The sequence below is a fragment of the Serinus canaria genome, chromosome 7, assembly GCF_022539315.1.
Source record: "Serinus canaria isolate serCan28SL12 chromosome 7, serCan2020, whole genome shotgun sequence".
NCBI lineage: Eukaryota > Metazoa > Chordata > Aves > Passeriformes > Fringillidae > Serinus > Serinus canaria.
In genome coordinates, this window is record NC_066321.1 from 7,119,158 (window position 1) to 7,142,741 (window position 23,584).

The window sequence follows — 23,584 nt, forward strand, 5'->3', positions numbered from 1 at the left end:
CTGTTACTGCAAATGGGTGAAATTTTGCTAGAAGGGCAAATCAGCTTGGAATAAGCTTTTTGCTAATGATATCCTCAAGCTTCACACAAAACAGCCTCAGCTTATACAGGCTGATGAGAAGTGTCTGAGAAAGTTTCAAGTCTGTTCTACAATTTACACTCAGGTTTCAGTAAAAAGAAAGAGGGTTTCTTTTTTTGTCACAGATATTTCAATGTGTGAGTGTGTTTGTTTACCATTGTGGGTTTCCAGCAGGCATTTCATCCTTAGCAACATAAGTGAATCAAACTCTTCTGGTCTAAAGCACTGAAATTCAGGGAGTACGTCAAAGCATGGACAGTTCATCTGGAGGAATTGTTTTATTGAACTGGAAAGCCTCTGGTTTCAAATGCTATATTTGATATGTCACTGCTTGAGCTAAAAGGCCAGATTGATTGTATAATAAAAGCCTGTTCAGTTTGGATATCAGGGGCAGCACTGCAAGTAGATTTTTTTCATCAAAATAACATCACTGGTAAGAATGAAATAGATGTTAACAAACTGAATAGAGCAGAAGGTTTTTGTGGGTTCTCTAGAGAGAAAATACTTGATAACAGAAGAATTGGTCATGGCAATCCAAAATCCATCTGGGTGTTATTGGCACTGCCTGCTCCACTGGAAGCACAAGGCACTTCCTACTGCAGTTGTGTGGGGAGTAAAATCCCTGAGGCAGGCTGGGGTTAGAATCCACAGCAGAAAGATTCACAGTTCCTGGAAACAAATCACCTAACTGTGCATTGACCCTGCTGTTTGTTTGGAGAATTCCAAGTGAAATTCAGAGCTGGGCAGAGATGATGAAGATAAATGTAGCCAGAATTCTTGAAACTTTGAAGAAGGACTTGGAACTAATATTTGTCAAATTTTCATTAGAGGTCCAGGTCAGTTGCTCTGAATGGATTCATCCAGTGTTAAATGGGAACCTTGTAGATAATACAGAGCAAATGTCTTCAGAGACTTTAAAGGCTTTTGAAAAGTCTCTAGCTAGGTAAAGGGTTGGGCTTCCACACTATTAAAGCAACATTAAAAGTGCACTGGAGGCTTTGGTGCTTTGTGCCAGAACAAAAACACCCACTGAGGTCAAGGGATTCTTTTGTAGCTCTGCTGTAGCCCAGCGCTCCAATCCATTAAAGTTCTTGATAATCATCTGCCTTATGGCAGGTTTGATCATCATTTTTTCTGCTTTCCAAGAACAACCTTTCAGAAGGGTTTTGCAGTGTAATTTAAAGGCAATCTGGTCAGAAAAAGGAAGAAACTTTTTTGAGGTTTGTCTTCTTAGGGAGTGTTTGGTAGAATCCCTTAGATGCTTCATGTTCCAGAGAGGAAGTATAGTGAGTATTTTATATGTTGCATTGTGTTTTACAATCCCCTCCATTAAGCTTTATATACAGCAAAGTGATCAAAGCCCATGTTCAATAGAAATCAGGAGTGTCCTTCACAGAAAGTTTGATAGATAAGCTGCCAGCTCCTTGATAGTAATTTTACAGATATATTGATAGCAAAGGTAGAACGTGTAACTTTGCAGATAGAGGTGGGTTTGACTTAAAATGAAATGTCAGCATTACAATTATTTGTATTAACATATCAAATATTGAGGATGTTAACCTTGGCTTTTGTATTCTGATATTGTTTTATTCAGCACTCAGTAGCCATGCTATGAAATTATACATATGATAATAAGAAAACACACTTCATGAGCAGACTTCTCTGTGACAAGGGCCTGCATTCTTCTTAGTGCTCCAGAGAAGTTTTTTACTGCTCCTCTTTTCTTCCTGGTTCTTATGTATGTTTTTCCTACAAAAAGATACATTTTCTTTTCTCACCTTTCTCCTCATGTTTGTTCACCTGCATCATTTGAAACTGGTGCTCACTGCTTGTGTGGACAAGCACAAATCCAGACTATCATTCAGAGCCTTTCTCTATCCATACCAATAACCATTTCTAACCAAAAGATCCTTGCTCCACGGACATCTGCCTTTTTTTTTTTTCCCTCTTGGTTTCTTTCTGAAATCCAGATCTGATGAACAATGGAACTGAGAAATTATATTTCATATTTCGTTTCTGAATGTGCCATTTAATGTAGATACTCTTACTTAGTTATATAAATTATCTAATGTCTTATTCCAAAGTTTGTTGAAAACAATAGCAGTCCCTCTGCTTGTAATAAGTTTGTTCCAGGTTTCCAATGAGAGAAAAAAAATACTGGACACCCTCCTCTGCCAAACCAATCACTTGGTTTTGTCTACCATTATTCAAACTACTAAAACTGGGTGGTTTTACTGGGGTACTAAGTAAACAGCTATGAAATTCATGTTTTCTCATTCTTGGGGAATTGAAATAGATGTGAAGGAAACAAGCCTGATTAATGTGGTAAATATATTAAATGAGACATGCATCATCCTAAAGCATGTCCATTAAGTCTGATGTATTTGAGCAAACACATTTACATTAAGGAACCCTCAGAACCTGGAGACAGATTACAGGAGGTCTGTAATGGATTACTGAGATAAATGTAACAGGAAAAGTGAGAGAGGAGAGATGGTGAGTAACTTATTGTGTTATAGCCTGGGCATTCAGTAGAGAGAGGTGATCCACATCACTGTGGAGAGGCAAAGGGATAAGCCACAATTTGCTTAAATGCTCAGCAAATCATTGGGTGCCTCCAGAGCCTGTAATGAAGAACAATATTCAACTGATATGGTGTCATCTCACCTCAAAAGAAATCCTCTCTTGTCATGAAGTCTCAATGCCTGAGAAAACAATTTATCATTGTCAGCATTCATTCCTTTCATCAGGCCATTGATGGAAGTTTAGAGCCATTTAGCAATCATAACTGATAGAGCAGTTGGATCATTCATTTACACATTTTCAGATAAAGAGAAATTGTTTGCTTTATCTTCCCCATCACCACCCAGCAAAGCTGTGGAATGCCTAGAAGTCTCTGCGCCTGGGTTGTCTATAAAAGTCATCAAGCAAAACCAGTTATCACTGAATCCATTTCCAGCCTGGGCCTGTTCCTATTTCAATCTGCAAAATGTTCCATTTTGATACAGGTTGTGATAAGGTATTAGATTTTTCATGAACCCCCTGTATGAGCAATGGTACAGTTATGCATGGATAGTTTTGCACATCCTTACAAAGCTGTTTTCCCAAGCCCTGTGTGCCTGTGGAAGGCGAGAGGCTGGTGTTAGATCTGTAGGTGCTGGATGAATTGCTTAGCAAGTGTGCTAGAGCCCTGGAATGGGAGTTCAGCATAGCAGGCAACTTAAAAATCTGCTCACTTGCCATATCTAACCAGCTTCCAGCTTAGCTGTTAAGCCAAAGGGCTAGACTCCAAGTTGCTAGAAAAATAATTAATTGATAAATAGTAAAATTGTTGCTTGCCTCTAGCAATGCTGGGATCCAAACTTGTCCATTAAAAAAAAAACCAAAATAAACCAAAAAAGGCTCAAACTCTAACACCATAAGTGTCCTGAAGGATGGGAGAGACCATCACAATCTTATCCCATGGTGTCCCTGTATAGACAGGAGGCATGTTTGAAAGTGCACAAACAGAACTGAGATCTTCTGGATAAGAAGCAGTTCCATTGTATTTTGACTTACCAAAATACCTCAGTCAGTCTCTCAAATTTATGCCATTTGCTGTCTCCATGTAATAGCCCCAAAGCTTTTACATTTCCATGCAATTATCAAGCACTGTTCTCCCCTTTTGTACACCAAAATCTTCATTTTCTGATCCTCCAACAACATTGGAATGACCTGTGGCTGTTGTTTACTTATTTTCCTGAACCAGAGCAGCTGAAATGAGTCATCACTGATGGGAAATGTGGTTTAATAACTAGCAGGCATTGCAAGAACAACTGACTGTCCTGTGTTAGAAACATCCCCTCAGGTTGGAAGTCCTGCTCAGGGACCTCATCAGTCAAGTTTTTTAAATCTTCAAGGATATTGTTCAACATCTGTCCCTGACCAGTGGGCCATCTCTTTGGGAGACTGTACAGAACATTCAGCAGTCCCACGTTGCTGTGCTGCAATATTTGTGCTGCTGAAGATGTGGTGTGATCCTGCTATTGAGTGGCTTTCCAGGGCAGTGGACAACAGCCTTAATTACCATTCCAGGTCTTGCTCATCACAAATACTCACCCTGGTGCATAGAGCTGACTAAATATCCTTTCCTTCTGCTGAGTTGCTCTGCACATTCTCAGTGGGACTTTATTACAATAAATGCCTGCTTTTTTGTGTGGTTTGGTATGGGTGAGAAGGTGAACAAGCTACACTGCAGAGCAGACAGCTGAGAGAGGAGTGCCATTATGTGTGCTTGGAGCTCTAGGAGCAGGAGGAATGGTGCCAGCTGTGCTGTGTTCTTGACCTGTTTGGCATTTGGACATTGCTGCAGGGGTTGATTTTGAAGTGGTGGTCTGGAGGAGCCTACGATAACAGAGTGAAACTTTCTGTGCATTTTTCTGATTGATACTTGTATTTTCATGAAGATGATGGAGAACCTTGCCAATGTGAATAATAAGAAACTAACATCCATTAATGTCTTCTAATTTATGTCAGCTTACCTTCTTCAGAGTCTGGCAAAGACAAATCATTTCTTTGTACTCTAAAGATAGTAGACATAGCATTTGTTAAATTGCCAATTCTTCTACAGCTCTGCTGCTGCCTACTGTCTAGCTTGTCTTCCCTCTGTGGAGAGAATTAATATTTTGGCTCAACACTTCCTTATTAGCCACAGTGATTTGCTGTTAATTTCCTTCTTTGTCATTACATCTACTGTCCTAGAAATACCAAATTTTATCACTAGAATGAGAAGTGTGTCTCCTTATGCATTATATATAGGATACAGTCTAATTATTATTCAAGATACCCAGAATCTGCTGGTCTCGTTCAGGCTTAAAATGTCAATTAAACAGGATGGCCAGGTTCTGCCACTCTGAAGTTGGTGCTGCTGTGTTGATTTACAGTATTTTACAGTCTAGCCCAATCTATATTCATTTTTATCATCAAATCAGGACTGTGCCTGATGGTCCTACCTCTTACAGGATAGCACACTCAGGTATTCTCCATAGCAGTGTGAGTCCTTCTGTTTGAAACTTTTTTACTTTACATGTCTTTTTGCTCCTGGCAAGGGCCATCTGTGGATGTGTGTATGAAACTTCAGTCATGCATTCCCCATTAATTCATGTAGCTGAAGCACAACTGAGCAAATTGAAAAGCATTTCTAGAGAGGATGTGTTATTTTAAACATGTTTCATCTGTGCCCACAGGGACTTTATGCTCCTTTTCTACAATGAAATCTAGTATAACTTTTATGAAAAATACATTTTTACCTAAATTATCAGTTAAGTTTGAGCTGTATTGGCATGTGCCTTTCAGATTCTCACTCTGAGGATAGGATGCCTATTTTTAATTTTTTTGCTGTTTTTAATTGAGTTTGAGCTTTGATTCATGTCTTCAGTCTGACACCTGAATTGTTGACACATGATTATGCAATTAGTCATTATTGGAGATGATAGAAAAACAGACTCTTCAAAAAAATTACTCTCAGAGAGAAATAATACCTATACAATCAGTGCATAGTTTTTAATACTAGATTAACTCAATTTTTCAGTGTTTGGACAGTTCACTGTTAGGAAAAGAAAAGGAAATCAATCAATATATTTACAGTGAATAATTTCATTACTTCCTTTCTTTAACAAGCAGAGATGCAATATGCTGTTTCAAAGCTGTCATCCTAATGGTGTTTTTGTAGCACCACATAACATGGCATGCATTTTTTGCAAAAAAACAGAATTCCTGAAAAAAAATCTGAGTTCATTCTTCTTGCTTCAAATCATGATGGTTTCTTACCAGCTCCTGCTTGCCTGCAGTTAGTTCCACATTGATTCAGCTGGTTTGGAGGAGCTGAACTTAGGTACCAGAATGGAAGGATTCTAGTGCACCTAAAAGTTACTTAAAGCTTTGTGCTCTCACTCTGTTAATAAGTTTTTATTAATTAAGAAATAATTTTTTTTTTCAGGTGTGCATGTATATTTTAAGTGATTGTTAGCAGTACCCTTAAGTAAAGCCATCTGCAGGGCAAAACTAAAAATAAATTATTTAAATCTTAATTTAATATTCATGTGGCTTTAATTTTAGTATTTTTTTGTACTAACAAACAAAAAGCAGTGATGTTACAGAATAAATATAGCACGTTCTCTAGTGCATTTGCAAAACCCAGAGCTTCCAATGCACTTAGAAACTGGTCCATGTTTACCAGAGGCAGCATTTTTGCTTAGAGCACTATCCCTAGTCCTATCTGTTGGGAATAGAAAATCAAAGAAAGTATCTCACTGTGAGTGAAGCCAAACTCCAATTTATGAGAGAGTTGCTTAACAGCAAGTAGATCAGTGCTTCCATCCTGTTATCCTTAAATGCCTCCAGCCCAGTCACCAGTGAGCAGCAGCCCTACATGGAACAGCCAAATGCTCCCCTGGGCCCCCGTGCAGCCCATGTCTCTGAGATGCTGTGTGACCTCTTCACTTCTCTAACTGCGCTTTAATGCAGTTATTCTTAAAATAAACCAGCTGCCTCTAATAACACCAGCACAAGCCCAGTCTTAATGCTTCTTGTAAGTGTTTTGCAGCTGGCTGTTAATTGCTGAACCACCTCCAGAAAAGCTGAGTGGAGGTATCTGTGCACAGCATCATTCATGGCAGGCACTGCAGGTTGGTTATGCTCTGACTGCCAAACATCCACGTCCTTTATCCTCATGGCAGCACTCCAGGGATGGAGAAGTGGGATTAGCTCTGTGTTTTAATGTGAAGAACTGGGGCATAAAGTGAGAGAGAGAGAAAGGCCTGTGGTGACATGGGGAAGGCATGGCTGAGGCAGCCTCAGCACCTGGGTAGATAACAAACCATCCTGTCTTGGGCTTTGCTGTGTTCAGGCAGCATTCCTGAGAGCTGGGATGTGTCTTTCCTGTTAGAAGGGGAGCAGCCATCCATACCTTGAACGAGCCATCCCCAGGAAGGTGTTCCTGACACTGTGCAATTCCTGGCTCCCAACCTCACAGTTCAGGGTTCTGAGGGAAACAGAAGGCTCTGCTTGGTGAAAAAGCCCGGGAAAGCTCCATTCCTGCATGGCAGCAGACCTGTTGCTTATTAACACCTTGCTTGAGATGTGAGGACTTTTCCTTCTTCTCAGCTCTTACTCATCTGTAACTTTCTCAGAGATAGTTACAGAGTTGTAAGGCTGGTTGGCAATGTAAAGCCAAAGAGGGGTATACAACCAGAGAAGAGGAATAGCTCCACAAAGAATTTCTAGGCTGGCCTCATTGACAGCCAGGCTGCACCCAGTTTCATTTAATTACCTTTTACACAGAGCTTCAAGCTGCTCTTCAAATTAATTATAAGTCTCAATATATCTTTTTTAATAGGACTCAAATAGTATCCATTCCTAATATCCTGTCTCCTGAGAACAGTGAGTAGATTTTTAGAAAGAAAATACAACAGCATCATACAAGAGAGATAATTCCAGGTGCCATTGGCAGTGAGACTCCCCCAGCTGGAAAACTGCACAGACACCTTTGTATTTAATAGACACTTAGAGATGTGGAGTAGAAAATTTTAAAAATTATCTAAGTTCCTTCTCCAGCTCATTTTATCCTCTTTAACAGCACTATTCCACATAGCTTGCCACTATTACAAGCATGCAGGGACCAGACCTAAATGCCTGGAGGAGGATAGGAAGCATTTGTTGGGAAAAAAGTCCATAGATAACTGCTAAATTGGAGTACAAGATCATTAGTATTCCCTAATAATTAAAGCTAATCCTGACTTACTAGTGGAAATGCATTTTAAGATGGGACTGGAATTAAAATAAAGCAGCAATTATCTGTTTCTACTCAGAAAATACACTTCAGATGGGATGGTGGTCATGGAAAACTGTGAAGACAGCTGACAATTTATTGGATAAATGACATATTGAAGTTTGTGGGTTTTGCAAAATAAAGCGTGACTAGGAAGAAAATAGAAAAAACACTGAATAAGTTGGTAAAGTCTGTGTGTATTTAGTTTATTATTATTATAAATAGGCATAAATTGTAATCCCAGATTCAGGTAGCCCTGAATGAAATTCCATCATTTGAAAATACACAGCACAGTCCTCCTCTAATTTATCCTTCCTTAGTGTATGTTGGAAATAATCCCATGGCTCCAGTGCAGTGCCCGTGGGAGTGCAGGGCTGTGAAAAGTTGGGTCTTTTCTAGTTTTACCTTGGATAGACTTTGGGTTTTTTTAATTTTGCACACTGATTGTACCTCACATCTAGATAGAAAACAATAATGCACTCATCTTTGATCAGCTGGATCAAATTATAGTGTAAACCCAGAAGGAATAATCTACTTTAAATTGACATAGATTTGGCAGAAATGCATTATCTTTTTTTTTTTTTTTTTTTTGTGGTTGCTTTAGCATTGCAGATGAAGAGAAGGATGTGCAAATAAAGAGATCTGTTTTGCCATCTGTAGTTTAACTTCTTCCTGCCAATGCCACATGTAGCTTAAAGATGCTTATTAACTATTGAAAGAATTTTGCAGGGACCTATCAACATTTGAAATATTCTTCTGAAAAGAAAAAAAAACAAAATCTATTAATTTTTCATTTGGCATGTTACAAAGTGCTAGGAGAAGCTCTAGTCCCTCTGTGTTCCAGAAGAAAGCCAGTAGATGTGATCTGGTTCCCCATGACAGCTTAGTGGGAACTCTTGAACTTTCTAATGCAAAAAAAAGTAATTTGTGAGAAATCATTTATTCTGTTACTGATGGGAACTCCTCCATCCTTCCATTTTTAATGTCCTGGAGACTCCTTGAAGAAGGCCTATTCAGTGTTATTTACCTCTCAAAACCTGTCAAGGCTTGAGCCTGTACTTCTGAAAACAGCTTGCTGGAAATTTCCCAGCTAAACTGTTCTTGATACAGAGCTATTTTTGACTGATTTTTTTTTTTCCCAGAAAATGCCTGCTTTCTGTGGAGAATTCTGGTGGATACTTAAAGATTTCAGCTGAAAATTCTGTCAATCATGTACACTTTTTTAGGCCAAAACTTGAAAATTTATGTGAGGAATATCTCGAACCAGCTGTAGTGGTGAACACAGGGGAGGATTCCACATTTTTCATGAGGTGGGATGCTTCTTTTAAAGAAAATATGTCCCTGTGCTACTAGTGTTATGCCTAGAAAGCCTGATGTAAGCAGAACTACCCGTGATCTTTCTGACACAAAATCCATTTGTCCCCTTTGCTACTGTTTATTTTTAATGTTAAGACAGATTGGCCATCGAAGTTAAGTAACAGAAAACCTTCTGTGACTTTGCCACCTCCAAATCAAAACTGTTTATGTGTCATTTGAAGTAGAAATAGGGTCTGTTTGCAGTGGTTGCATCTGGTAGCCAGGAGTGTTTCCTGAGTAGCACCATGGTGGGCAATGGCTGAGGTTACTCTGGAAGGCTCAGTCCCCTCAGGCAGCACTAAGAGGCAGCTGCCTTCTGTCACTGGTGCCACAAGTGGGTAGAGAGGCAGAACTGCAGTTACAGCACAGTGGGATCTACCTGGAATTGTTTCCTCTCCAACCTGGAAGTCCTTTCCTCTGTGCCACCCTCCAGGAATGTCTCCTCTCGTTATGCCTGATTGAAGTAGATGAATTTCCTGACCACTTTGAGTGATACTGTATTTATGCACAAATACCTGTTCAGCAGAACTGCTGATTGATGCCTTACTTCAGCTCTGTGGGTAAATCTTGGCATCTTGTGGTTTCTGTGAAGATTTTTATGGATTCTTCAAAATCAGAGAAAAACTCACATATTGTTTAAATAGGTGGTCAAAATAACCATGAGTTATTTTATAGAATTCTCAGCAGTGTAACAGTCCCTATGTAAAGCAGGACTTGTATGTGATTTGTGAACAGACTGAGCATCTGTGAAACTCACTTAGGATGCAACATAAAAAGACTTTATTGGAATGTGAATCTTTACTTTACCTGAGGAAAAATTATGAAACACTCCCCAGTTATTCAGTTAAAGGTTTGTTTGCAATAACATGTGGCATTATATCCCCCTTAGCAAAATCATGTTTTCAGAATTATTGAAGAACAGTGTAATCAGAAGCTTTGTTTAAAAGATATGTCACCCCCTTATGTCTTCTCCTTTATGAAATTCATAAAACCTCTTCATTATGTGCTAGAACTCAACCATAGGTTCAACATTAGAAAGACTAACATATCCCTAATCTAAAAGTGGGATGGATTTTGCTCCACTGCTTATTTTGAGTAATACCCTATTTTGCAACTATCAGTGTAGAACTTAATCAGGGCTGGACCCACATTTCCTATGTTGTGCTGGAAGCAATTCCCTTCACAGGAGCTGTCCTTTGCTTCCTTTTATTTTTTTTTTCTCCCCAAACTGATTTTCCTTTCACATGCATTGTATGAGAAGAGGAGCAGAGGAGGGTGCTGTGAAACAGCATAAAGCAGCATGGTACCAGCTCAGAGGGAGAGCTCCTCGCTGCCTCCCAGTGACCCAGAGCAGCACTTCTGAAGGAACACAAAGCAGGGTCAGCACTCAGCTCCCCTGGGTGTTCCCTTCCAGTGAATGGCACCCAGGATGCTTTCTGAGATAGAGCTGATGTGTTTCTGATATCTTTGTGGCAAGTGTTTCGGAAGAAAGAAAAAAAGAAGTGGAAGAATAATTAAGTTTAATGATTTTTTGCTGGTATTTAAGATGCATTTTTAAATTATCTACGCTCAGGAGAATGCCCTAAAATACTTCAATTAATTCTAAGCTGTCAGTTCTTATCAGTGGGGTATGTTTACTTCTAACTCTTTAATTTTTACATTTCAGAAGAAAATGTAAAAAAACCCTACAGAATGAGCTACTAGAGTTGTTTTCCCCTGTGCTGATCTGACTTTATAATTCCTGATACCTGCCAGCCTGAGTGTATGTCCCTTTCCTACTCTCCTCTGCAGACCCTCAGAGTGGTGCAGTGTTTTCACAGATTCTTTTTGTTCCATCTCTAATTTGGGTGCTGACTCTGTGTTGAAGAGACCTTGGTGACCTACTGACACCAGAAAATGCTGGTGAAGCACCAGTGATGATGCAGTATTGCAAAGCACTGTCCAGCTGCACAAGTTGCAGTGGTGTGCAGCTGATGGAGCACATGAACTGCAGGATCGTCCTGCATGGGAAAATATTAAATCTGAAAATTATTGAGAAGTAGTTCAGAAAACTTCCAGAGAGCTTTCTATGCAATATTAACTCCTTTTTTTCCTGTGGTTAAGAGGCTTTTTAACATTAAAGGTCTTCCTCAAATTTTCCACTGAGCTCTTACAACACCCTGTCATCAAGAGGTTCCCATGCAGTCAGGAGTTTCTTGACCTCCAGGAAATATAAATTCTTCCTCGTTTCTGTTTTCAGTTTGGAATTGTTCCTCTGCAGTAGGACTTCCAGGGACTTTGTTTAGGTCCAGATTCAAATCCCCATGATGAGAGGGAGGGGAGGGGTTATTTCAGGCTTTTGTTTCTAGTCTGATTAGTCAGAGAAATGGCTGATGATGAGTCTGCTGTGTCCACTATAAAATCAACACCATTCTGTGAGCTTCTTTCTTCCCTGGCAAAGAAAGAGGAAGGAAAAAAAATCAGAAACAGGCAAGGAATTTGGCTGGTATGCCAGGAAGAATTCTCAAGCAAAAGTAATTAAGCTCATATATAACTCTTTCCAGACTTTAATGTTTCACAGAGTCATTTTTCATCTACTGAGTGGTACTGTCACAGCACCAGAGATTTAACTTTTACATATTTTCATTATGTAGTCTTGTGCAGCTCTTGCTGATAACAGTAATTTGAAGTGTCAGTGCAGCTGATGAAATCAGATGGGCCATGAAGCTGTTTGAAAGCTGTCACTGGGATGTATAAAGTACTTTTTATTTTGCAGTTACTTCACAAAAATTTTTTAAAAAAACATAAGCTAATGTGTATTTGTTCTTTCAGTAATACAAATTGTTCTGAAAGATACTTTTTTATTTGTATTATGTAGATTTAGGAGTGAATTAGTTAGTTCCAGTAATGAAAAATAAAAATCCACAAAGAATTTGGTGGTTTCCTGTGGATTTAGGACTAGGTTTCTGAGGATTATTCAACATAGCTGAGTCACAGAATTTTCCAAAAGTCTGTCTCTAAGTGTCACAATGGGAGCTGCCAAGCATTGAGCACTTTAGAGACCAGACCCTTTTGTGGTTTTTCAGAACTAAAAATTGAGCTGCGTGAGCTGTTTTAAAAATCTGTTTTCCACCTGGTGTATTTCCTTTATCATGGATAAAGTCTCTATGAAGGAAGAATATAATTGATTAAAACTTTTTTTTCCTTTTAATTAAATGTGATACCACTGGTGTGCTCCTTCATCACTCTCCCAATTATTTTGGAAACAGCAGGAGACTGTACATTCTGGAAGTCTGGCCCTCAGTATTCATTTCTTTAATTCTCTGCCATTGTTTTCATAGTTCATTCCTAGATGTACACAAGGTAGTAGTGGGCAAGAGAAATCCATATGTCATTTTAAGAAATGCCCTCAGAAAATAAAAGTTTCCATCTTCCAGTTCTCCTTGGCATAGGCTGTAGCTTTCATATAAATTTTGAACCCTACTTAATTTTCCTGTAATAATTTTGAGGGAATGAATTTTTCATTTCTTAGAGAATGGTAAGAAAGGAAACAGAACTAAAAGATCCTTCAGAGTCCCTGTGGAAATGGGATCCAAATCAGGTCTCACATTGACCATACAGACAGGAGATTCCCAGACTTCTGTATTTTTATATTTTCAGTTTACTCCGTGTCTCTCTGCCTCTCCAACTCAACCAGGGTTGCTCAGATGTCTCCTGGTTGAGAGGCAGGTAACAGAAATCCTTTTTATTCCATATTTCCCTTGATTTGCTAACTCTGTCACCAACAGTCTTTAGTTGAAGAATTGCCTTTCTATGAGCTAACATGCTGATTCAGCTTATCTTCAGAAAAATGGCAAGGGCAACACCTGGCATTTTAAATTGCTTTTCCACACTCCCACTTCTTTCTTGGTACTTTGCTATTCGAAAACAAACAAACAAAAAAAGTTAGAAGAGTATAGCTGAGATCAGAGGGTTCCTTAGATGGGATACCTCCTTTTGATGCAGCAGAACCAAATATAATTCTCTTTTTTTTCTTCATGCTTCCTGGAAAACCCTCAGCAACTCCAAAAATCATTATGACACATTAGCTCAAAAGTGTGACTGAAAATGCAGGTGCTAGCAAGGCATGGCTTCCACACCTTACCTCCTTTGGAGAGAAATGATTGGCATGCAGTAATGGTGGGAGGGAAATCAGAGTCACTTATTGCCCTTTTGAAAGACAATGCACAGAGAGTTTTCTGCTGCAGCTCAGCCAGGTGCTCAGTAGGACTTTCAGTCCTTCTTTGATCCTGAGTGATGAGGATAAGGCAAAGAGGACCACATAAATATAGGCTGCTTCTCCTTTCTCAAGAACCATGAACTATAAATACATATTTAATTTACCTGTATGTAGTTTCTTCCTTGTTATCAAGAAAGGCCCATTGAGATGAAGATATTTAAAAAGAATGACTATGGTAATGTTCTTAGTTCAAAAACAAATAGGCAAAACCCACAGGGGAGAAATATTTCCAAATTTTTGAGAGTATTAGAAACATTACAGAGGAAAAAATAATGAAAATTACTTGAGAGAGCATTGACAACTACAACAGACTTAAATAACAATTGGACATAGCATAAAAAAAGTCAATACTCAGAACCACGTGAAATAGAGATGGAGAAGATCTATTGAGCCAAGTTCTGCATCTCCTGCTAGAGTACAATTGTTCAGTGCATTATATCTTTAGTCTAGTGTAGCCTTAAATTGTTCAAAGCAAATTCCTCTGCTTCCTTTGGGACTGTCTGCCACAGACTTAAGATCTTGCTGTCAAGGGATGTTTCCAGACATTTAACCTAAATTATTCTCATTTTCCAACCATTAGTGCTGAAGTTCCCTCCTTGGTGTTTATAGCTCTCAGAAGGACCTTGCCATCACAGGCTCTTCAATATTGTTTGCCCCTTATAGAAACAAAAGGGAATTCTCTGGAAACTGATAGAGAATGAGAGGGCAGGGGGGTTGCCTGTACATGCTGGCTGCTCAAATAGCAGAGAGCAACAGCTACACCTGCACCTGTCCCTGTTCCATGGTTTGTACAGCATCTTTCCAATAGGATGAATGAGCTGGAGGGCTGTGTGGGACCACAGTGCTTCCAAACAAAAGTATTAAAGGTATCCCTGCCTGGCATTGTGGGCACTTACCCAAACTGGGATGTGCAGGACCAGAGTGTGGCAAGGTAAACAAAGGCAGGACTGTGCTGTCCAAGGTTTTCAGGGTGCTCTGAGAGATGGGTATCTCTAAGAAATTCTGTAAATCTTAATTTTGTGTAAAAATACATGATGCATTTTGGTTAACTCCTTCTTGTGTGAGAAACAATCAGCAAAACACAGGTGTGGAGAGGCCAAACCTTCATGGAGTGTGGGTTGATGATGGAAGGAATGTATTGCACTACTCCATCCCTCACATGGTACTCTCCAGACATTCTGAGGGCTTTCAAATTAATTTTTTTTTTAATTTCATCTGATATTGCTTTCCAGGACCTGCCCCACTTAGCCATTGTCACAGTGTTGCTCCAAAGCAAGCCATTGTCAATGTCTTGGCACTTGTTTAATTTCACTGCACTTCCACAGGGATTTCCTTGTATTCAGTTAAACAAAGTGTAAAAACCATCCCAGTGACAGGTAACAGCACACTCACAAAGTGCAAAATGTTTCCCTGGCCATTTCTTCCCCCCTAGCTCCTTTCCCTGACTTTAACCACCTTTAGCTGCATCCCATCACACCAGTTTCCTGTGCCTTAGAGTCTGGCTGCCAGATGAGGACGCTGGACAGTGGGATTGGAACCTTCCCCCTCCCTGACTCGGGGACCCGATCGACGGCGAGACACATTTCTAAGCAAGAGGCGCCCCTGGAAATGGGAATCTTTGCAGCATCTGGGCAAGTTCCTCTTGCAGCTCCTTCAGTAAAAGCCAAAACTCTTGAGAGAGAAGTGCCTTCAGCAGCTAAGAGCCAGGAGTCTGTGGAAAGTGTAATTAGTCACTCAACATCTGATCCGGCCATGACTGCCAAAGGGATACGACCTTTTCAAAGTCGCCTTCCCCAACCAGCTTCCTCAGGTAAAATGTCAATTACACTGAAAATCACATTATTTCTGCCTTGGCCTCTGTTTTGATTAGCAGAAATTCTGTAATAATGGCAATTGGTAACAGAAATGTTAAATGTGGAGCAGAAGATATTGTCTTTATGAATACGTAAGGTTAACAAGTTTGTGACCTGAGCCATATGGAAATTTTGTTACACAAAATGCTTATCTGAGAAAGAAAAATTAGTTTAGTACTTAAAAGCCTCTTCTCAAGAAACAGTACTTGAAAAAAAAAAAGCATATGACAGCCTTGGAAGTTGACTTGAAAAAGAATATGGATGTTCAGCAATATTTAGGATCACACTGTACAGAGTACAAAGCACAACCATGTTGTGACATAGAAAAGATAAATTCATAAAGACTTGCTTTTGATACTGGATTTGAACTCATAAAGTCTCATTTGGCCTCAATGCATAAATTCTGTCCCACTGAATATATGGCCTTGACCTCAAACAAGGCTCTCATTACTTTACCACAGCATACAAACACATTTCTGTATATGAACATAAAGTACCTGACTTTCACTTAGGAGCTATGTGTGTGTTTAAGCTATAAAACGAGAGCTGACAAAGGTGTAAAAGGACTGGCAACCCATCAAAGCTCCAGAAATAACTCTGTATTAGTAAATAGCTCCATTGAACTCTGTGCATTTTTTATATACAAACATTGACTATTTATATAAGTTTTTGGAAGGCTTTGGAGTTATTAATATATATTTTAATAGCATTAAAAATCATGTAGCATTAACAATAGGGAAATTTTCATAGCACAACAGATACAGCAGAAAGCACAGTAAAAGTGATTAGTTTAATAGGGAAGGGTATTGTTTTATCTTGACCAAAAGCAATGTCACTCATTTATTGGGGTTATGGTGATTAGCACTTTGTCAGTCCAGTTACTGCTCCTGTAGAAGCTGTAAGTATTAAACTTGTATAAATCTGTCTCACTCTATAAGAGAGATTCTGTGTAATTAGCATGTAAGTTTAGATATCAAGTTTGAGCTTAGTTTAAGGCCATCAAATATATGTTCTGCTAATGAGCTGACATATATTGAACCTAGGAGGAGAGAAGCCTCTCTTACATGTCTATAGGATGCACAACAGAAGGTTTCTAATTAAACATCTTAGAATTCAGTTGATTTAGCAATGTTCCCAGTGCAGTATTGTAGTGGTGTAATAGGCTGCAAACATGCATTGTATGCTTTCTTGCAGACTCCCTTGCTTGTTTCAAATCAAAGCTAAATAAAAGATATTTTAATATTTATTACTTTTAAAATAAGTGTGCTGTTAATTAATGGTCTAGCTAAGAAGGATTCAGAAGAGGAATCTTAGTTATAGATTACGTGCTGCATGCTTGAATGGCCACATGTGTGACCTCAATTCAGCAGTGTGTTATAGAGTAGAGCCCATGATTAAACACTGTCATTATAACAAATTGAACAGAAACTGCAAGCATTGAATTGCTTCATAAGAAGTCAGTAGCAGTAAGATTGTTCTGATCTTAATGCTAATATTCACTGCACCAACCTTGTAGGGTTTGTATCTTAATTAAATTGTCATGAAGAGATGTTACAAAAAAGTAGTATACATCAGATGATGGGGTCAGCTCATTCTTTACTAGACTATCTTCATTCAATTCTTCTCTCCCTCACTTTCTCATCCAAATTACAATTATCTCTTTATTTCATATTCACCATATATCTTCTTTGATGTTTCGATTTTGCATAGTGCAAATATAGCAAATAAAAAAGCTGGCTTTCTACTAGAAAGGTTCTTCCAATTATATTTATATTAAAAGATTGTTCTCTAAGAATGTGAAATAGCAGAGGAGATCCTACAATGCCTAGAAGTAGTTACTGAAAGTTGTTTCTTTGTTGAAAGGATAGATATTTTATAACTAATGAAGGGATTTAAATTCATGGCTTCCTCTTCTCTTTTTAACTGGAAAAGGATTTGGATGAAGTTCTGCTACTTTAGTTAGAACTATTCCAGTAAGTTAGTAAGTTCTTCCTTTGAGTAGTAAAATATTATTGCACATAATGAAAGTATCACAATTTGCCCCCAGCTTTTACTGAATTATAATTGACACACTACCATGAAGATGTTGATGAGACCTAGGATTTAAATAATGTCTCCCTTAATTCAGGAATAATTAACCTTGCAAAGCAAAGTGAACAAGAAGCAAGTTCTGTGACCTCTGCCTCATTAGAACACACTGAAGAGACTGTAGAAAATAGAGAAGTTCTTCCAGAGTGGACCCCCAAGAAAACTACTAAACCAAAGGTATAAAATAAGTAGTGGAATCTCTTAAATGAGATGGGTACTGTGGCCAGTGTAGGGGTATCAGTGCTTTAATGGCCAGTGTTTTTTATCTGGTGTGGAGAGTAACTAACAATCTAACAGCTGCATTTACTTCCTTATCCTTCATTCACTCTCTCATTATTTATCAGTAATAATAATAATAATAATACAGCACCTAAAGGTTTTTTGTCCTCCTGGTTATAAACATGTTTTAATTAAAATCCTCTCAGGCACTTTTAGAAAAGGAAATGGAGACCATTTACCCCATTCTTCTCTTCTAGAAAGTTGATGATCTTGTTTGTTGCTTTTCATGAGATTGGGATGGTTTTTTCCCCAGGACTAGGTTTCCTTGTCTGTATGTCTGTCTAGCATGAGAGTTTGAGAGGTGCTATGGAAGTATTGTGAACAGGAAAATACTCTAGAGCATGCTCCCAACATGTACCTACTCTGACATGTTTCTGTGGGGTTTTGGGACCACAGCTGACATGCAGTCTCTAATGCTGGGCATTCCTGGCTGCATGCAGGTATCCTCAGCTCTGCTTCCCTCTCCACAAGTGGGTGATTCCTAACAAAAGAATGTCCTTCTGCATCAGTTAAAAACTGCAGCATGGATGGAAATATGGGGAAATTATTATCCCTCTTAGAGAAATGGAATTAAAATCCCACTAATGCCACCAGAGTAGGGGTAGTTGGTGGTATTTGTGCATGCCATCCCCCCAACACTATCAGACCTGGCTTACCCCTGCCTGGTTTGGAGGGTTTATTGTACTGAGCTGCTGCTCCTGAATGCTTTGAGCCTTCAGGCCTTCCATGATTAGAAGCTGTCCAGAGCTGTCAGTGTTCCTTTTTATTCCCAGAAGAAAATCAATAATTCTGCTTCCTTGAAAGAGCTGACAAAGGAATCACCTGGGAACTAAGGGCTCTCCAGTACTGTAATATAAGTATCAGGACAAGAGACATGAATTTAGGAACTAGGATTTACTGGGGTAGAAATTGTCTACTGGCCATCCTCATTGTCTCTAGAGTTGCTTGCAGCAAACTATTTGTGGTGTGATAATTTTGCATGTATTAAGCATACTGGTGAACTACTACTAAAATTGAACTTGGTGGATAAAATTACTCAAAAATATTGGTAGAATAGAAAAAAATATTACAGTGGGGGGGGGAGGGGAAGTTAAAATGTGGATTGGTTCTGCCAGACTGTTTCAGGGGATGTAGCAGAAGAAGAATGGATTATTTCCCCCACACCAGACTGATGCTTACTTGAAGGAGTTAGGCTGGTAATGCAGACTTTCCCAGTTGAACTACCTGTTTATACTGCATGATGAATATAAAATGTGCTACTCCCAATATGATCTCCAGGATTCTTTTGATTTATTTCCATTTTCTGACTTGCTGCCATACCCTTCTTTGTGTAGGACACAGCTCTAAGGGTGTGCACGTACTCAGCGAGCAGCACTGACAGTGAGCCAGAGCCAGAGTACAAAACCAGTTATTTCAGAGCTGCAGAGGAGACTCTTGTGGAGTTAACAAAGAGCAACAGACAAGGTAATTGAAAATTGGTACATAAAGATGTATGTCCCTCATCTCCACACTGACTCAGCAGCAGATGGTGTCCTTCATTGAACTTTCTGTCTAGATTTCACTTTCTAACCCCAAATCTTTCTTCAGTCTAATTTTCTATTAACTTTTTACTACCTTTTTCTTTTCATTATGTGTAAATTCTTTTTTCTCTCTTCCACAGTTTTTGCTACTGGAGGCTTAACTGGTAGGTTTTTATACATAAAAATAATGTAATTATTACAAAATTGAAAGGTGACTATAAATATAGTTTCCTTTCTTATTTTTCTTTTTTTTTTATTATACAGCCAGTTGAAATAATGCAGTGATGAAGGCCACAGTTTCCCAACCTCTGTATCAAGGTGATGTTGGTTATGGTGCCACAGTGAACTCTCTCTCATTTTCCTCTCTGTATATATTGCAGCTTTCAAGAAAGAAAGCTTTTAGTGAGAATTGATGGCAATTTGGAATTTACTGAATTCCAGTAGATAAAAATACATTAAGTGAAGTTCTTGAGATAATAGTTTTCTGTGTGTTTAATAACCTGGGAAATTGCTGCCTTGTCTCCATCACCAGCCTGCTGTGCTTGGAGCCACCTTCCAGTGCAGACGGGGGCGGCGAGGGGAGGGCATCTCTGTCCTTGTCCTTGCAGCCCAGGGATCCCTGCAGCTGGGGAGCTCTGGCCAGTGCAAGGTCCTGGCAGAGCCTGGGATGCCCTGAGCAGCCCCAGGGCTGGCCTGGCAGAGATCAGCACCTGCAGCAGCACACCACGGTGACCATGGCACCGAGAGCGGCACCGGGGGCTGCGTGCTGGGCTCTTGGTGTCTCCAACATTTGGCATTTCCAGAGCTAATCCAGTGCTTGTGATTCCATGGGAGAGGGCAGAATAGGAAGCTAGGACCATTTATTTACATTACTGCTGCAGCTTTGTGGGTTTTATCTGTAGAAAATATTGCAAGTCATTTTTGTCATCCCATAAACACTTGTTTTTACAGATTTTGCTTTTTACAAAGCATGTTTTAATGCAATAAATGTGGTTTCTTAAAAAAAGTAAATAAGCATTTTTCTTTCCTGCATTCATCACAATGTGCAGGGGAAAAAAAACCTATTTTTTTCATTTGTTTGCAGTTGCTTTAAATGGCAGCAAATTCCAAGTTTAATGATATCTAAGCCTGACTTGGGGTGACCATCTTACATAGAGATTCATTAATTTTGTGTATGTGCCTCCCTTTTGAACCAGTAAGATATAAAGACATAATTGTGATTGAGACAAATAGAAGATTATGATACTTTATTGCAAAAGTATTTCTGCTGTGCTCATTCCTCATAGTAAGAGTTTCTTTTCTGTGCTCTCTAAATGCTGCTCTCACATGGGATGAACAACCATACTTTATCCCATTCTGTGTTCAAAGGTCTCAGTGTTTTTTGCACTTTTGATATAACCTCAAAACACCCACATGAGGCTGGGGCAGGGGCTCCAGCAAACCAGTCCACAGAGAATATTTTTATAGGAATAGATAATTGCATTTATTAGCTAAATCCCCAAACTCACTGGTTGCATAATTATAATGTTGGAATGATTTTCATTTTCCATTTATGAGCAGGGAGCAGAAAGACTGAGTGCCCAATGCAAAGGCTATTAAAAGTCAATGATAAGACTTTTGTTGATTTAATGGGCTTAGCATGAGATTCCCAGTGCATTGCCCAATGTTACAGAGAAGGTCAGTAGAGTAACAGGGAATATGCCAAATATTCCAGATCCTTCTCTCCCAACCATGAAAGTGTTTTGATCTCAATATTATGAATTGATTCTGTTAGAGGCATTGGAGGCAGACCTTCTCCTAGGGCTGTAGGTTATAAGGCAGAGCTGAAGTTTGTGTAACAAGAATTGGGAGGAAAGAACTTAATGTTCACATAAACATCTGTCTGCTGTGTGCTTTCATGAAGCTGCAGAAAATTACCCTGGTTTTATTTTGTTCTTCTGAGTGAGTTTTCAGCCTTGGACTTCAGAAACCAGGGCTTTATTCCTAATGTTGTTGTGCTAGGCCAGGCTCTGAAACAAGCACCACTTTCTTACCTTACTTATGTATTTTAATGCTCTTGTATTCATTAACTAAAAGCGTAGGGAAAAAGAAAGAACTCCCAAGTACAGCCAACCTGAATGTTATGCTAAAGGAACTTAGCACATCTGCCATGTAAGTCTGTTAAAAGAGAAGAACAAAACCTTGCTGCAAATATTTAAGTGGGAAGATCCCCCAAATTAACCACCTTTTCTATAATTTGAAAAGAGAGGAAATGAATTCTGTCTGTCTCATACTATCTCCTCCAGCTCAAACATTAAGTGGGAACAGTCCCCTGTATATACATTGGAGAATTGGAAGGCAGTATTTTTAATGTTTCTATTGCACTGAATTTCAGATACCTTAAAAACCAATTTAAATACATTTTAAAATTATAAAATTCCATTAACATCTATGTAGACCATCATAATGATATTATTTGTTACATCTCTTCCAGCTGTGCAGGAAAAACAAAGTCAGAGAAGGTCGTTTTTGGGGAACCCAATGTCAATTTTGGATTTATACCAACACAGTCTCTATGGCCATTTTGGAGAGGATGGACCTGAACAATTAGCACATTACAGTTTAATTGAGCAGCTGAGTGGAGCTTCCAGTAAAGACAGCAAGACCAAGGAGAGCCCAAGTGTGAGTCACTGCAATTTTTATATTATTTCTCATTTTGCTTATTATTATTTTTACTTCCCTTTTGTTTTTTTCCCCAGTGTGTCAATTGACTACTAAAACCAGGCAGACTTGGAAAAAACATGTCCTGCAGAAGAGTAAAGATCTGAATATTTTTAGAGCAGATTGTTACATTTGAATGCTCACCTGTCACAGAATTAGACTTACAAAATTGACAAGTAGAGACAGGCTAGTGCTTGTACTCCACCATTAGTGAGGAGCTGAAATTTAAAGCTAGCAAGTAAACACAGAATTTATCTTTTAAGACTGCTCCTCCACATATAATTAGATAGCTTGTGTAGAACAACATGGATTAAATTACATAAAACTCTGGAGAAGTATTTCTGAAAATTCAAATGAAATTATGCTATGGAAATCACCTATCTTCTGGTTTCTTCTGAGAACTTGGTGTCAGATTTGATGGTTTTGATGGTTTATTTTGATGAAGACCAGTCCTGATCTGATGGGTTGACCTTAGTGCTAAACAGAAACAAATTTGTTTTCTCCGCTTACTTCATGTGAATCCACTCCCTTTTCTATGCCTAGAAGTATGGAACTGAAGTCACACAGCCTCAGCAACCCTGGAGAGGAACTTTTCAATCTGTTGTTTTCCTCCTCTGTTCTCATGTCATCTCCTCTCATCATCTCACTCCCTTCCCTCTCTCCATTGATCTAACAAGCCAATTTCTTTGAAAGTACAGAAAGTCATGATCCAGTCATGATCCAGTCATGATCCAGTCATGATCCAGTGCAATCATTTTGCTTCCATGTTCAGTCTGTTTCCCCAGCTCTTCTTTTCAGGCACCAGCTCTTTCATTTCTGTGTGTAGCACTCAGAACATTTTGGGACTGTTACACTATAAACAAAGGTGGTAGCAGAAAATAAGGAATGAGCTGCTGGTTTGAAATTTACTGGTGCAGTGCATAAATGAAAAAGAATTTTTATCTCTTCCCAGACCCCAGTTTTCAGTTTCAGGAAATGACTGTGCCTTGCAACTTCAGAGGTGATTAACCAAAGTTGGAGTCTTAGAGCTTTCAGGAATCTAGGCCAAATATGCAGAAGGAATATGAAGAACAGAATGGCAGTAGCCCTGTTTATTCCAGCTCTGTTGGCATCAAAGTCCTGTTTAACTGAATATTAAATTGACCACAAACTTCAAAAGAAAAATCCTGAAATGTGTATGCCTCATTTCTCAATCAACCCAATTCCATTAGTACCCAGAACATGATTCCATTTTAATATATGTGGGTCATATTAGAAAGAAGAATTTCAAATAATCTGACTTCATAGTTGGGAAGGAAAAAAAAAAGGAAAAAAGGGCAGCAGAAGGGTGTTAAAAAGGATTCGTGCAGGAAAATAATTTGAGCATCCACTTGATTCCTCATCTTGAACATCCAGAAATTCATAGCTTAATTATGTGTAGGAGATGAATTATATATGTGTGCATATATATGAAAAAAAATACATAAAAATCAGTTCTGCCTTCTGAAGGCCAAGGTCTTCTGCTATTAACAGAGCAATTAGATTTGGTTCCAGTATAGAAAAGTGACTCAGAGTTGCATCTACTTTTAATTAATTATTTTCACGCATTCCTTGTGTATGATATCTCTGCAATGTGCCCAATCACCCTCAAAACCTAAAGAAAGCC

General features: G+C 38.9%; 1 protein-coding gene across 7 annotated transcripts in view; it reads left to right on the forward strand.

Moving 5' to 3' along the window:
- The window catches only part of NCKAP5 (NCK associated protein 5), a 276,475-nt gene that overhangs the window by 230,110 nt on the left and 22,781 nt on the right, over positions 1 to 23,584 (forward strand). For 5 of the 7 annotated variants that reach the window (XM_018911273.3, XM_018911275.3, XM_050977035.1 and 2 more), the window contains 4 exons: positions 14,995 to 15,309; positions 17,481 to 17,617; positions 19,054 to 19,183; positions 21,713 to 21,900. In XM_018911273.3, coding sequence (XP_018766818.3) covers positions 14,995 to 15,309; positions 17,481 to 17,617; positions 19,054 to 19,183; positions 21,713 to 21,900 — 770 coding nt within the window. Of the gene's footprint in view, positions 1 to 14,994; positions 15,310 to 17,480; positions 17,618 to 19,053; positions 19,184 to 21,712; positions 21,901 to 23,584 lie in introns of those variants that run through there. The other 2 variants (XM_050977036.1, XM_050977037.1) reach the window with 1 other exon arrangement.